This window comes from Quercus suber, unplaced genomic scaffold (genome assembly GCF_002906115.3).
Source record: "Quercus suber isolate HL8 unplaced genomic scaffold, Cork oak 2.0 scaffold_438, whole genome shotgun sequence".
NCBI lineage: Eukaryota > Viridiplantae > Streptophyta > Magnoliopsida > Fagales > Fagaceae > Quercus > Quercus suber.
Genome location: NW_027069889.1, coordinates 222,536 through 239,437, shown reverse-complemented (window position 1 = coordinate 239,437; position 16,902 = coordinate 222,536). Strand labels below are relative to the sequence as shown.

Here is a 16,902-nt window from a genome sequence, read left to right as displayed (position 1 = left end):
CCATTATAAGATCTTATTGTGAGCCTTCGAACCCATCAATCCATCATCGCAACCCATGATCAAGGTGCGGTTGCGACCCACTGCTCAAGTCATATGAAGCCTTTATCAGCAACCCTGCCGGCAAGGTGAAGTGAGAATATGAGGGTTTTACATTTTTAATGGATGGGTTTGACAATTGGGGGTTTTGAATCATGATTTTGTGTTGGGGGGATAATATTGTAGGTTTTGGTTAAAAGAAAAATGTTTTTGGATTATTTCTTTTACACACAAGAGTCTGCCTTTCTCTTCTCAAAATAAAGATAAAGAAAAAAAAAAATACTTTCTGTTTTCTTAAAACTATCTTTAGATAAATCTTCCCATTTGTTTTTGCAACAAAAAATCCCCTTCATGTTAAAGAAACCCTTAAATACCATGTAAAACATAAAATTAACCTTAAATACCAATATATGGAGTAATATTAGTTCCCCGTTGAAGTGGAATATCCGAATATGATAATCATGGGCCCGTTGTAGTGGCAAACTCTTGTGCTCTAGAATTTTTTTTTTTTTTTTTTTTTTTTACCACACAAGACTTTGTCCTTCTCCCCTCCACAAAAAAGAAAAAAAGAAAAAAAAGAAAAAAAAAGTCAAGGCTCCCCTGTTCTTCTGTTCAGATGTTTTGTGAAGCTTTTGGTTGGTTGGTGTTGAAAGCCCTCATAGAACTCTCTTTAAGCTTGGAAAAGTCCCACCGAATTTCTCCTAGACTTAGATGATGAACCACAAGCATGAGAACCGATATCATTCAATGAAGTAAATTATGTACATTTTGAGTCCAGTAGAATCGCAGTATCCCATGAGTCCAACTAACCTGTTTTAACTTGGTCAAGTGATCTAAACACACAGTGCATTCAGTTGGAAGAGGGAAAAAAATGACAGGACTTCCATTGAGAACAGAAAAAGAAATTATAAATAACATAAATAGAGAAGAGATACAAGACAGCAGACTACCGTAAAAGATCATAAATACTGTAACTAAACAACATTTTACAACCCTAACTACAAAAATCACTACTTTACGATGGCTATATACATATTCATCACCTAAAACTTTCCCCAGTGCTCCACCCAAGATACAAAGCAAGAAACAGGCTTTTGCAGATTATGGGTTCCCGATATTGTTCACAAAAGGCACCAGCCTTTTGTAATCCCTTCTCCTCCCTAGAGCACAGCTGTCAAGCACCCGCCAAAGAATTAGACGTGTATTTTGCAAAGCCACCTCTCTAGGTGACGTTCCAGATTCAGTTGAGCCCCCTTGTGCAGGTGTTGGAACTGTCCCAAACCCTGAACCCATACTAAACTGTAGGGGTCCACTGCGAGCCTTGAATGAGGTCTGAGGAGCAAGCAACTTCTCATCAGGGCCACCAAGCCCATTCTCAAATGACCCGGGTTCGTGTGGGTGAGAACCTGTCAGCGAACTACAACTTTGCAAAAGGGCTTCCAACACACTCAGTGCCTCCCAACACAAAGTGCTCTCTACCAACTGGGACACAATTGCATACATGTGTGGACTTTGTGCAGCATCCATGGGGGTGTGTTGGAGCAAGGCTTTAAGCATGAGCAATATCACTCGCTGATACTCAACTGGCCCTTTCTCCAGTAGCCGTAACAAGTGCCCAAAAGCCAAAGCTGAGTGCTTTGGAAACCACTCATTGCATAACAATGGTGAAACACATGCAAGAAGGTTATCAATGCTTTTGATCTCAGCACGGGAGTAGGCTGCAAATACAGTAGCTAATTCATCCAATGATTTTGCTCGACACCAAATGGAGATGTTGGCTGCAACAGAGCAGGCCTTCTGGTACTGTTGTTGAAGCGGTGAAGCAGGCCCCACCAGTGAATCCTTGCTAAGCTGCAAGCAGAGCCAGGGAAGCAAGCCTGTGATGTGCATCAAGAGTCTGGTCTCAGCATCCCCAAATATAGAATCACACGAGTGCACTGTGATACGTGAGAGAACCTCAATAGAAACACCATGACTAACAGTTGACATGAGTCCTTTAAGCACAAGAGGTTGCACCCCTTCAAATGTTGGCAGATTACCACTAGATGGTGGTAGCTCATAGCCACTCCTAGATTCTACCCGCTGGAAGTCACCTATATCAACATTTGTATCAAGCTCATCTCTAGGCATGCTTGAAAGGAGCACATTTTCTGTTGTTCTGTCTCGGAATGATAAACGGTCAATCACACGTGAGAAGAGCTCCAGCACCTGGCAATAGACATGAACAAAATCTGTGTGCATCATAGCTACACACCCCCAAAATAATTGAGGGTAGAGTATCACCTTTTCTGGCTCCATGTTTTCCACCATTACTTGCAATGTTAACAAGATTTCCATGATGAATCCCAAAACTGGAGGAACTGGATTCCCTAGGCACCTATGAAGGCAACGGAGGAGTGATACACATGTATCACTTGTGACACTAGGCCGCAAAGCACGATAAATCTGGTGTGAGCGACAGGCAAGATGTCTTGATGTGCACTCCATAGCCCATTTGAGTGCCTCAGCCCCCCAGGTCTCACGCAGATCTCCTTGGAAGAAGATGGCATCCACCATGCTCTGGACTAATGCAGAGAGAAGTGCTGCACTGGGAAGCTCAGTTCTCACTACCGTGGGATCCTCATTCTCCCACATCATGCTTCCTCGCTTCGACTGGACATACTTGATGAGGCTCACAACCTGTTGCTTGTTCTCTCCATCACTGTTTTCTACTTCATACAGCTCCAAGTGACGGCCTGCTAGCGAGTACAACAGATTAACAAGCAAATGCTGGCAGTGCTCAAGCACAATGTCTTCCGAACTATCCATTGAAACAAATGTGACATGAAAGAGCAGAGGCAAGTGCTCACGGAAATCTTCATCATTCTCATATGCAATTTCTGCAAGCAGAATCAATGCTATATCTGCATGAGTCAATGAATGCTGCTGATGACCCTGCAAGGCCGACTGAAGTTCTTTGGCATTAATCCCATGCATTGCAGCCCCGGAATGCAATCCATCTTCACCAGAGTTAGGAGTATCAATGAGGTAGTCTCCACTATCCCTAGAAACATGGCGACTCCGCAAACTTCCAGTTGAACTTCTAACCCCCATCAAAGGCCCTGACATGTTAACTAAAGCTGGAAGAAGCTGGCCTGAGCGGCCTTGATTTACTGGCACAATGCTCAACTCAGGAGGCATTGGACTTAATGGGCCCGAGACGCTTCGTCCTGTAACACCTGCTGTTCGCCAACTCAGGCTTCCACTAGCATTCCTAAGTGGACCATCAAGGGAACCCCTGACAAGTAATGGTGACATGTGTGGCTGGCTGTCCACAGCTGTTGCAATTTGGGCCACCGAAGGCCCCTGGGAGAATTCCAACACAAAATTTCCATTAGAATCACCTTTGTTTGTACTTAGCCCGACTGGCTCAACATTATCTTCCAGCATACGCTGAGCCAGTTGGTATACCAGGTGATCAATTGTGCGCTGAGGACATATCCGTGCTAAATATAAACTTACACGCTTTGCCACTGAGAAATATGTAGCAAATGCACCACTTATCTCAGCAGAAGCATTTGAATCACAATCTTCAATCCCTTTTGTGATCAAGAAATCTAAAACAGGACTAATATTCCTAGGTTTGCTAGCAATTGTGCTCCATAATTTCTCAATTTCATCAGGGAATTGGTCTCCATGTCGCCATGTCACATAGTAAAGGCTTTTTAACAATCTTTCACTCCAACCTGAGTCCTTGAGTTTCCAGAAATTAAGGTTCTCAATCCATGGAGCCATACATGTCAAAACCTGATGTTGTGCAATTATGTCAACAGCATCGAGTTGTCTCTGCATGATTTCCTCACAGAGGAGCTGGCTCAACTCAGGGTGATCTTTGGCAAGTTTGCATGAGAGCTTGTATTGGAATTGTTGGTATGAATCAGGCAGGTTGCCAACAACGGCAGCTCGATAGCTTCCTGAACCCTCAATACCATCCTCAGCCCATTCACGAACAGAAAGTGTCTCCAGCATCTGAAGGGCATCGTCACGAATTTGTCTAGATGGGTCCACCACCTTGTAGAGGATCAGGCTCAAGAGTCTTTGGATTTCACACTTTGGTATCTCTTGGCGCATGTAGACCTCAGCCAGCACACTGAAGTAACCATCAGCTATAGCAGCATCCGAGTAGTAGCACTGGGAAAAAAGGGAAAATATATATATATATATATATAATTAGTTCCTTGTAAAGTAACTGACAAGCATCCCACCTAGTAATTTATCAAACAGTAAAATGCATACTAATTGGAAAGTGCTGCACAACAGTCAAAGAACAACATTATTACCTGATCAATGCAGGCAGGAAACAGGTCCAGATTTGTAAGTAGAAGATTTTTTAGAGCCAATTTTGCTAATGAAACACGATGATGACTGCCCCTATGCCTGTCACGACCAGCAGCTCCACGACCACCTTCACCCGTGTATTTGGAATAAGATGGAGTTCTTGGATCAGCTGGTGAGTAACCAAATGGAGCCCTAGGTGCAGGCTCAATGAACAAACTATTGATCCAAGATATTACCCGCCCACTCATTTTTCTTGCGTTATCGTCAAAGCAAGGTCCATATAAAAGTGAAGCCATAGCATTCATCGAGGCCCACTGAATTGCCTCAACCTGTTCACTCAATTCTTTATCAAATGATATTTTGTCTACAGAATCTTTAGAACGAGCATGTTGAGAAGACTTGTAGCGTTCTACTTCACGTCGATATTCACTAACACCATCCTGACCCCATGGACAGCCTGTGTCATCACACCATGAGAGAAGAAGATCAAATAGTCGTTTTCTAGTTCTAAGATCAAATTTCTCTGATTTTGACTCAACAAATTCAGGGGCCAATGATCTTAGAACAGCAGCCAGTGAATAACGGAGAGGTTGCATTTCTTGAAAGCTCTCGGCAGTTGCTGTAAAGATCTGCCTGGTTGCCTCATCAATATACTTCAGATAATGGAGACGGATAACTGGCTTGCGAGCGAGCATGCCAGGCCAGATATTCTCAGAAACAGTCCGATAAATATTTGCAATGTGGATACGGAGTTCTTCACGGCGAGCCTTTTGACTCTGCATCCAAAGGAGTGATATATTTTGTAAGTCATCTTGACTGAAACCCAAAATTTGGAAAAAGAAGATTTTTAGTAATTATTAATGCAAAAGAAAGGAGCTGTGAGCAAATTTCTTCAAAGAATCAGGTAAAAACAGCTGTTTCCCACTCTTAAACCACACTACCTAGAATTTTTTGACAATGAACTGGAAATGAACTAAAGGAGAATATGCTATTTAACATATTTTCTATATTTGGTTAGGAGGGGAGCCCTTCATAAAACAACAAGCATTCATACAGAATATGTCAGATAAGAGTTATTTTGACAGGACCAATTAATAGGAAAATCTATTTATATTTACCAAAGGAATCTCAATGTCTGATAACAGATCAACTGGTGTAACCCATCAGAACAGGTTGGTAGAACCATGCAAGTGACTGGCATCCTAATACCCTCCACAGCCTTAAGCCTTCTCAAGAAAATAGGTAGCTCCAGAGATTGATGTATTAGTTCTCACTTTGTCCTGTTCTCTGAGTGTGCATAAAGATTCTCTATTGTGGGGGTCTCTTTCCCAACTTGGGATTTTTTTGGATGTCATAATATCTGAGCCATGCCCTTGCACTCCAGTATAGTTTGGATTTCTTTTTGTCATTCACTCACTTAAGAGTGTCTACCAGTTACCTTAAAGCATTTGCAATTTTCATTCACTCATTAAGTCAAATGGCTACAACATCATTGATTTAATCATAATTTGTCAATTTAAAATTAGAGAGATTTTTTTCTTTAGTTTGGGCAGGGGTTCCCCACACCCACCCCCTCCAAAAAAAAGCTTATTTAGCTTGGTATAGTTTTTTAATGCCACACTTTTTTCTAACTATAACTGTACGTTTACCCAACTTATTTTTTAACCAAAATAAGCCAAAGAAAATAAGATAACCCAAACACATTAACCTCTTTTGTATACTCGTATTACTCAAAACTGTAAGTATTGAGTTAGCAAAACAGATTGCCCGTTTCGTCTATTAATTTGTTGGTACCACAAATTATTGTAATCTTATGATAACTTACCTTTGCCAGTAAAGAATTACGTAGTTCACTGACTGGCAATTAGGATGAGAATGCTATGCTGGTTATGAATATACAAATGACAATCAGAAAATTTAGGACATTTGAGAAATTAAAACAAATTCCCAACCTTCCATTTCGGCTTTGCCTCTGTCTCCATAGAAACCTCATCAATAAAAGACGCAAGCTCACCAAACATAATTTCGCATGCTTCAAGATGTGAATGGCCAAGAGCCATGCTGGCTGCATGCTAAATTGGAATGGAAAAAATTAATTTAACCAAGAGGAACAAATCTAATAGCATTCGAATGACATAAATAAGAAAATTCCTTAGATTTCTTTTTGTCTTTTCAATTAATAAGCACAAGCATCAAAATTTAAAACATTGTGGGATTAGAGCATTTAGAAGCAATTGTACAAAAAAGATATTATTTGGGTGAGACAATTTCAGGCTTAAATCACTCCAGCATTATATCATATATATATATATATACATACATATCCCAATGCTGCTTTCCAGAGAAGAGGGGAATGGCAGAATGAACTCCACCAATTAGGCAAATACGTCAATTTTGTAATACTTAAGGTAAAATGGAGAAAAAATATCATACATAAGTTATAACAGTGTGTAAATGTATGAGTGTGAACGTAGAGATTAGGTTAGACAAGGTAGACAAATGGCAACTTGAGCACAGCATATGAAGTAGAAAGGGTTGGCAGTCAGCACCCACCACCAGCAAACCCATAGATCTACTGATGCAGCTAGATAATGCTGCAAATATGATGCTTGCTGTAAAAGAACTGATAAGCCCAAAAAGAAAGAAAAGGGAATAATCCCAGTATTAACATGACTTTTCTGTCAAGGCAGTCTCAGCTTTTCATTCCTAATTTAATGAGAACACAAGCATAAATTAAATTTAATGCTCATAGGCATTCTAGACGGTCCATTAACTACTTTCATAAGTTCCTAGATGGGATGTTACGAGCCTACTGAGATGTTGACCACACTACTTACTCATGTTGGAGTTCCCAAACTATGGAAATCAAGGGCTGATTACTAAACCTAACTCAGATACCCAATTACAGATTTCATGGACTTTTTATTCAGGAAATTTGACCAACTGGCTATATCAGCCTCCCCTGATCATCAAGAACTCAACCTTGAGTTCATTGTCTTCTTGTCAGTTGCTAACTTTGGCTTTTGGCTAATCCACCAAACCCATTTCAATCTCTTGCAGCTTTGTGCCAATAAACACAACTCTGGCTGACAAAAGGAAATAAACATTGAATTGGTTTGCTGCTTTAACCGTACAAGACCAACATTTTTCATCTTGCTTGAACATTATTGTGTGACCATTGATTTCAAATGCATTGTTTAAGAAAACAAAATCTTCAATTCCTCCTTCCCATGTTCTTCAAAATTACTTCACAAAAAAAAAAAAAAAAAAAAGAAAAAGAAAAAATTCACCATAATTTGAGGAGAACTTTGTTGAATAAATCTCAAAACCATCTACTATTTTAAGCTCCATCATTTCACATATAATGTCTAGTTCTTTACTTCTTAATTCAAAAGATCCATCACCCATAATGAAACGTTATTCTAGTAATCATAAAACATTGGAGGTAAGTTCCAATCAATCTCTAATGCAGGAGATGAAGACAAATTTTAAAATACCTTTTTTTATTATAAGAATTTGTATTAAACAAATGCAAAATAGGGGCACAACTATAGTACAAGGGATGTATAAAAATACACTAATAAATTATCATCTAAAATTGGAAAATATAAATAAACTCAATCAAATTAGAAAAGCAGTGACCACTAGTGGCAGCAATCCAATCATACATGGTGCAAAGAAGAGAATTTTCCTAGTCCAAAATTCTTCTCATTCCCTTCAAAATGTACAAGCATTTCTTTCTCTCTAAATGCACCAAATTAGACAAAAAGGGATTGCATTCAAAATATCTAAATTTTATTGCCACCCAAATCTTTCTTTTCACAAGCAATAGATCAATCACCTTATTAGGCATAACCAAATCAATCCAAAGTAGACAAAAAACCATGTACCCATAATCACCAAGCAATCTCACAGTAAGTAAATGATCAGTAATTTCCAAATACCAATCCAACTTGTAGACGGTGAATCGCCATTAGAATGTAGAACCTCGTAGAAATTGAGCCTCAAATATCCAATTAAATCAAGAAAAGAAACTAGAGATTCTAACTCCCAATCATTTATCATTTATGGCTCTAATATTTTTGTTTTTTTTTTTTTTTTTTTTTTGGTTGGTAAGTAAAATAGAAAACTAAATAATCGTGGGATGTATACGGCTCTAATAAAACTAATACATCCCAATGAATATTACCATTAGACCAATGGCTCATTAGACCATGCAATTTAATACAACTCTGCAAATGCCTCCTTCAGAACATAGTCCCCACACCATAAACCTTGAAAAAATCAAATGCTACTGCCGTTGCCTCCTCAAATTTAATGATCCAGATAATTTCCCCCAACCATTCCTAATATGCTTCAATAGGTTTACCCCAAAAGGAGCATTTACTCCATCTGAATACCAACCTCCCTACGTACTTCCATACCTTTTATCCTCCACTCCTCCCCAAAGTGCATCTGCCTCCACTGCATAACGCCATAGCCATTTCCCAACAATACCTGATTGAACATTACCATGCTTCTGATTCCCCATCCCTGTTCTCCAATAAACAAATTGGAATTTAAACATATCTCCTATGTCTCCCCAAAGAAAATCTCACTGTAATTTATCAATTTGATACCAATACCAACTGGAAACTTGAAAATGCTTTTGTTCAAAAACTTGAACAGGATATTTTATACCATTCACCTCTAGGTATTCTAGGAAAGCACTAGAATTGAAGCAATTCCTTTCCAAAATCCGCATATGAGCTTCAACTATTGCAATAATTTTTTATGCAAAGCCACAGACCAATTTTTGCTTTGATACCACCCTAAGAAGCACACACACTCCAAAATCCCAGACGTGTAATTTTTATTATTATTTTATATTCCTTTGATTTTAGATATACTGTTAAAGATTTTGATGGTGTTTATTTATTTTAGAAACTCAAAATTAACCTAAAATATGCCTATAAATAAATAAAATATACCTACCTATATATTAATCAATTATTTGTCCTATTATCATTGTGGCATGTCCTTTTTTCAAGAATTTCCACATCGCCATGTTTTATATTTTTTTGTGTACATTTCAGTGTCAGTGTCCATTCTTTTTAGATACCACTTGATGCAGTCAGATAATGCTGCAAGTATTATATGTTTGCCGTGAAACGGTAGATACAGCCTAAAACCACTGGAAATGGAATAACCCTATAAATTAGACAAGCTTTTCTAGTCAAAGATAGCCAGCCTTCTTCAATTTTCATTCCTCTTTTATAGAGACTACAGGCCTAGCTTAATTTTGATGTTCTCAGAATCAATTCCTTTTATAAGTTCCTAGATATGAAATTAAGTCTACCAATCCTTGTTGACTCCACATATATTTTAAGTTCCCAAAATTTGTAAATCAAGGGTTGTGTTAGAATAATGGTTAAATGATTAAATTCACCATTTCCTATTAACTTAAGCTTTTGAGACAAGTGATAGTTTAAAATGGTATCAGAGCAGGTGGTCCTAAGTTCAAACCAGATCTCCACTACCCATTTAAAAAAGTTAAAAATCTCACATGCGGGGCCCTAGGGGTGTGTTAGAATAATGGTTAAATGAGTGAGTTCACCCATTCATGTCAACTTAACCTTTTAGCACAATTGGTAGTTTATCAAGCTAATTACTTACCTAACATTACCCCATTAAACATTTTATGGTTGGTTTTTCTAGGAAGATTAATAAGAGGGCTGCATCATCCACCTTTACAATTTTCCTTCTCAAAATTTCACATTACTCATTACAAATAAGATCCAATATAAGATATTTGACTACATCAATTATCACCACTTTTCCTCCATTCAGGAAAAAAAAATGGATAAACAACCACATAAATGGGGCCATTAAACAGTTATTCAAAGCTTGCTATCTCAAATATAATGTGGGTGTATATATATATTATCATCAGAATATAGGACATTAGTCTTAATCAGACCACATAGCTCTCTCTCTTTCTTTTTTTATTTTTAATTTAAGACGGAAAGAAGGAAACAGGATCAATTTCCTAAACATATGGTCCAGTCAATATTTGAGTGTCAGAAAAGAAAATCTGAGAGCTCCATGTCAGATTTGCAGTAGGAAATAGCTGGCTGGTTAACTTCCTACTAGAAATACAAATATTAGATCTTAAAGTACTTACTATGTGTGCTTCAGATCCAGATTTTAAGGAGGGAAAAACAAGATGGTAAAGATCCTTGGTTGATGATGAGGCACTAGCTTCTCTAATTGTTGGTGGACATGAACATAAAAACATTGCATACATCAGCCACTGATCCAGTTTGCTCTCTGCATCTTGTGACTGATGAGCCTTTCCACCCAACTCAACAGGTGTGATATGAGCAAGACGTTCCATAACCTCTTTCCTGCAAATAAAGATTGTGTTAAAAGAAGATCCTGGAATTGTAATTTGTGAACTTGATTTAACCTGAAGATCTTGAGCAGAAACTAGAAAGCAAATGTGCAGACTAAGTATTTTGTGGACAAATTAGTAACAAATCAACCCTCACAAGATTTTGCAGTTTCCATGTCAAATTACTTTTCTCGTTAATTGCCGTAAACTGTTCATTTTAAGTCACAGGGACCTAACAGTTAACACACATGAAAACAAGTTCCCAAATGTCACAAACTAGGGAAACATGTAAGAATTTTATTTTAGGCCACCCATAAAATATGAGAGATTCAACACTCCTTTTGTTTCAGTGGAAAAACTTTCCAAAAAAATGTTCTCTGCATTTTCTGGTGTTTAGTATGTCAGAAAATCTGTGGCAACAGATAAAATTTTCCAAAGTCAACAGAAAATAACCCAAAAGAGGAGGAAAATGTTTTCTGCTTCTGATTCTTTGGTGCCCCCACAAGTTTCCATTCCTTTGTGCCTCCACCTCCATCATCCCCACTACCACGTCTACATGAAATATTACTGATTTCCATGCAAGTCAAATAGCTGAAAATGTTCACTGGATCTTTTTCAAAGTTGCAACCAAACATAGGAAAACAAGTCACTTTCCCCAGGAAACATGTTTCTACTGAAACAAATGAAGTATAACGAGGAACATTTTTTCTGCTTATCTACCACATCAAGTCAACAAAAAAAAATAATAATAATAAAAAGTGAAGAAAAGAAACAAAAGAAAGAAACTTTGTTGCCAATATTATTTTTATCATGAAGACTTAATGTTGAGGACAACATGTGTGCCAAGAGATCAAGTCAGCATTGAGCAGAAGCAAGCATTTAGAAGAATATGAAAACACTTACTTTGCTTCCTGAACAGAGTCTGGGCAAAGCTCAGCAGCATATTTGACAAGCTCACTTAGACACCGAGCCCATCTATTTTTATCAGGGCTGTCAAATATTATAGACTGAAGTGTCACATCAGGAGGAATAGCATCAGAATCTCGTCTCATATCAAAAGGACGACCAGAATCCCAATAGCAGCTCTGAACAATGTCATCCTGTCATATCCAAAGATCAAGTTCGAATTATGATCAGGAAGTGATATGGAAAAAATTAAGAATAAGGAAATACAGGAGCAAAAGATGGGGAAATAGAAAAGTATATCCCACCCCATGTTCTTCCAGGACGTCAATTACAAATATTGGTTCAGCATCATATTTCAAACTATGATCCGGTTGTTCACGTAGTGTTAGGTCCCGTATGTCATTCCTTAAAGCGCGAACACACCGAAGCAGTTCAAGTGCTGTATGCCTAATCTGGCTATCTACAGAACTAAGGAAGATAAGCCCAACTGCATTTATTTCCGATGCGCGGAACTCAATTGCTTCTGATTGGTGGAAAGGAGGCTTCTTGGCCAACTGATTTACATGCCCAACGTGCTTTGCATCTTGAGCATCATATTCCAGTCTATCATCTAATAAACAAGCTCTCCAGAAGCGCATGAGTTCCAGCAGACGTCCCAATGATGTTGAAATGAGAAGAGGGAATTCATCGGGAAGCCTTAGGACAAAGTTGGCCATTCCTTTCATAACTGCAAAGCGACGGTGGGGAAGGTATCTTACAATCCGGTTCAGTACCTGCACTGCTTCCTCACGAACACCTGGATCGATACTTATACCATGCTGAGGTATTATCTCAGTGATTTTATCACTTCGGCCAACTTCTTCAGTCAAATATGGAATGCACTTCAGTACTGACCGGAAAAGATGTCCTTGAGACTTTTCCTTCGTTACAGCATCTGGAAAGAATAAAATTCAATTAGCATGTGCCACTGCAGGAACCAAAACATAAATGTAAGCAATTTAACCATAACTATACAGTAAACAGATAACCAAGAATTTAAAGCATTTAATCAACAGCTTTATGAATCGCTTGCATTTAATTTTATTTATTTCTATGAGGTGACAAAGCTCTATTAAACAAATTGTGTTGAACCTTGTCCATTTGGGGTATGTACATCCAAAGGGCTTGCAAACCTCATATTGAGCTCAGGCTTGGCCCATTCACATCAGATATAAATGGACTACATTCACCAATTATAATGAAATCAAAATCATAATTTTTCCCAGGAAACATACACCAATAAAAATGATAATAAGTCTAACAAAAGGAAAAGAAAAGAACACATGATGAAAATACAATTATTTAGCAGATCAATTCAAGAGCAAATAACACAAAATATCTAAATCAAGATTTCCATGTCCTTTTTACATTAAGGTTACCAGATACCAAAACTTGTAGCAGACTGGTTCTACAATAGACAAAAAAGAAAATTACCTATGGTAGTCCTTGAAGAAGTAAGAAGAGCTTGACTATAGGTTCTATGACAAGACCTTAAAATTGACTCAATTGCAGACTTTACTTTTGGAATGTAGTGGCCAATATCGTGATCTGTTCAACAAAAGTCAGATGAAGTCTAATCAGCCATTGAGATATCAAAATATAACTATATAACAATAATCAAGGTCTATGACCATTTTTCAGTTACCTTTAAAGATTTCCAAGCCAACACGCTTGCTTGAAGGGGACATAACAATGGCAAGCAAAGCACGAAGACCAATCACCTTTGCTTCACTTGAACTATCTTGCTTCAGCAATTCTAATATCATATGGTTCATGGCAAAATCAAGGTTATGTTCCGCTATAGTCACACAGAATTCTACAAGTTTATCATGTTGGACATCCTGAGTAAGCATCCCTTTCCTCAGAACTGTTAAGAGTTGAGAGGTTACACTGTCTAAGTAGTCCCATATACGATTTGTGGCCTGGTTAGCTGCATGAACACTCAAGTAAAACCTCAAAACACGATGAAGACAGTCCAAGGCCATGTAACGATGGTTCTTGTCCTACATGATTAACCCAGATTTTGTTATATAGCTAAAAACTCAAAATATAATTCCATATGGATATGGCTGACAGATAAACGAGACAAGACATTATAAAAGGACATGGAATATTAAATCATATCACCATATCCACACTTTCCTTGTTCCCCTGTACTATATGCCAAATAGTTAAACTTACTCTAAGATGCTTGTAGAGTTGCTCCATATGAGGGCTTAGGTTATTGTGGAATATTTGAGGATCACCAAGACAGAGAAGAAGAGTCACCAAAGGGTAACCAACCTAACACATAAAAATAGTTAGTGGGGATTAAAAAAACTATAAACACAAATAGGCACTTTTTTTTTTTTTGGGGGGGGGGGGGGGTGCAAATTAATTAAGAAATGAAAAGGGAGAAAAAAAAAAAAAGATGATATGAACTTACAAAAATTTTAGTTTTTTTCCCTTAAAATAAATTTTGGAAGTTGATTGACGATGGATTTATAAAATTTGGGTTGGAAATTTTCTTCTAGTGCTTGGTGCTGATTCCAAGCAGTTTAGATACTCATTCCTAGGTTCTATTTTCCTATTTTCAATATTTGGTGCAGATTACAGGCAACCCTCTGTGATGATTCCAAGATCCTATCCTGTTTTGATCTTCTTTTGTTTCCCAAACACAAGTCGTCATCTTAGAATCTATTGTCCTACATCAAATTTCCATATCTAAGAAAACATCAATCCACCACAGCCACTGTTACACAAGAGCCACAACACAAAACCCCCTTCACCCAGTTGCCTTCATTGAGCATCGTCCTACATCAAATTTCCATATCTAAGAAAACATCAATCCACCACAGCCACTGTTACACAAGAGCCACAACCAAACCCCCCTTCACCAGTTGCCTTCATTGAGCCATTGCAAAGCACCCCCCCCCAAAAAGAAGAAAAAAAATCTGTCAAGCCGACCCAGGAGTTCACTGAAAGTTGATGGAAGCCCCACAACCCCACATCGGTCAAATCAAGCCCTTAAGCCCCACAACTGGTCTCTAAGAAGTGCCAGCAATCTTGAACACCAATCGCAAGGCACCTTGTCATCACAGCCAAAGGTTCGGCTGTGTAATTCAACATTTGGGATTTCCTTCAGACTCAGGGTTTAGTCCTACTAGTTAATATAAGAATTTGTTTATAAGTATATATTTCATTAATTAAAAGAAAATAGGTGTAACCCACATATACAGAAAGTGTACAATAGGTACACCACCATCAATCATTGATGGTACAACTGTCAAAAATCTCAAATGAAGAACTAAAGGACAACAAACCCAAAACATTTATCCACTCAAACATTTATTCAATAGTCTGGTGCTGATCCAAGCCAAACCTAGGTGTTGGATCCTATGTTTTGTTCCCCTTGCTTGGTATTGATTCCAAGCAAGCCTAGGTTTTGATTCCTAGGGAATTACAAAGTAATTAAAGGAAGATTCTTTTCGAAAAAATATTTATATAAAATTAGCCATATAAGCACCTAGGGAAAATCAATTCCATTATTTTCATCCCTTCTCCAGAAGAAGATCAAAGCTATTAAGAAAGGTAAAAGGAAGGTACACTGTAACAAAACTGAAAACAGGAAATATGTGACTTCATAGATTCATTGTAATCATGAGTTTTCTCCAACCAGAAGACAATCATGCAAGATGCTGGAATTTGATTTTTTTACTTTGTATTTAATTTTAAATCAGAGGCATTATTGCAATTTTATTTCTAGAGGGGCATTATTTATCACATATTGATAATGGGTCTCTTATGTTATTGGATCAATTACATTGTGTTCTTAATAGTTATCTAGTTTGGACCTAGTGATCTAAGCTCATCAAGTCTAATTCCTATTACGGGTAGAAATCAGATTGTAATGCTTTCTTTTCCATTGCATATGTTTTTGCAAAAATTTCAGAAGCTATGAAGCTTTTGATGGTGGTTTGTGTAATGCAACCTTAATCGAAGCTGTAGTATCAAGGAAACCCTAGGTGTGATGCTTAAAATCGCTAGGTGTGAGGTTTAGACAGTATATTCTCTTTCCTTTTTCCTTTTAACTTTGAGCAATTTTCCATCAGTATCAGACCTGATTTTACTTCAATAGCTCTCTCTCAAATCCATTCCCAAAGACCCTAAATTGCCCAACCACGAAACATTTCCATTCAACCTAAGAAGACCCACCCACCTATTGTTCTTGGGTTACCGTTCCTAATGCTGGAACAACAACCCAAACCCTAGTTATCTTTGTTTTATGTCCAAACTTTACCCTTCCCTTGCCCAGTTAGAAATACTAAATTTCATAATATTTTCCAGCCTTCCCCATCACGAACCCTAGACCTAGCTATTCCAAGACTCCACAATGAGCCTACTGTCCTGCATCAGTTTGTTATCAGAGTTTTTGCCAAACGTCATATTTTACTTAATGACACAAACTGATTAGAAGGTAAAATTAAACAGAATATGAAACTTGTGAAGGTAGCAATTTCTGCATCTCAGATGAAAAACAAACAGAACCTTGGAATAAAAGAAAAAGGGAGTTACGTTTTCTAAGATCCACTTACAGCAAAATGTTTGCTCTGTTTATCCATCCAATGCATGAGCTGCAATCTTATTCGTCCAACAGCATCATACCATAGGGAAAGTGCAGCCTCTACACCTGGAGGTGGCCACTGGCCTTTTCCACCATCTGCAAGGGGTGCTAGGATGCTTGAAAGCATATTACAGAGTGCATGGTGAAGCTCACTTTTGCGTTTGTGTGGAGCACGGTTAAGAGGATTTGCTTTTGCGACAAAGGAAGCAGAAGCATTCAGTCCACCTTCTGTCTTAACCTGGCAATTACCTTATTGTTAAATCATTGTCTTTTTCATGCCATTTTCACTAAAAAAAAAAAAAAAATTAACTTACACATACCCCAAGCTTTAGGTAGCGCATCCCATTAATGATGCTAAGGGTTTCACTTCGGGCAACACTAGTGTCAATCCGACGTGTATTGAGTTCCATGAAAAAGCGCTCAGTCACAGAACTAAATCTGTAATAGGAAAGGGAAAGAACCATAAATTTAAATATGATCTACTCCAGAGATACAGAACCAAACATTGATGGTTGCTCCCATCTCACATTCATACTATGACTACCCAATCAACTAATTTATGTAACGAGAAGCATATTTCTTTTGGTTAGTAGAAGCATTCTATAGTCAAAATATAGCTCTTTACTTT

General features: G+C 38.0%; 1 protein-coding gene across 1 annotated transcript; it reads right to left on the bottom strand.

The window, feature by feature from the left end:
• Window positions 1-922: 922 nt before the first annotated feature.
• Window positions 923-16,753, bottom strand: LOC112039662 (uncharacterized). Its single transcript, XM_024072542.2, has 11 exons — window positions 16,595-16,753; window positions 16,246-16,512; window positions 13,853-13,954; window positions 13,317-13,674; window positions 13,106-13,219; window positions 11,938-12,566; window positions 11,630-11,826; window positions 10,517-10,739; window positions 6,306-6,425; window positions 4,356-5,129; window positions 923-4,206 (listed from the first exon to the last, which is right to left on the bottom strand). Exons 1-11 carry the CDS (start codon window positions 16,736-16,738, stop codon window positions 1,138-1,140), a joined length of 5,997 nt encoding a protein of 1,998 aa, XP_023928310.2. The 5' UTR covers window positions 16,739-16,753; the 3' UTR covers window positions 923-1,137.
• Window positions 16,754-16,902: the final 149 nt, after the last annotated feature.

What these genes read in the sequence shown, in the direction of transcription:
- LOC112039662 (XM_024072542.2), bottom strand. Translation starts at nt 16,738, where the DNA reads ATGGTTCTTTCCCTTTCCTATTACAGATTTAGTTCTGTGACTGAGCGC. An exon ending in CTGGATCTGAAGCACACATA is followed by an intron (nt 6,426 to 10,516) that starts GTAAGTACTTTA and finishes ATTCCAATTTAG; the next exon opens with CATGCAGCCAGCATGGCTCT. An exon ending in TTCCTGCCTGCATTGATCAG is followed by an intron (nt 4,207 to 4,355) that starts GTAATAATGTTG and finishes CTTTTTTCCCAG; the next exon opens with TGCTACTACTCGGATGCTGC.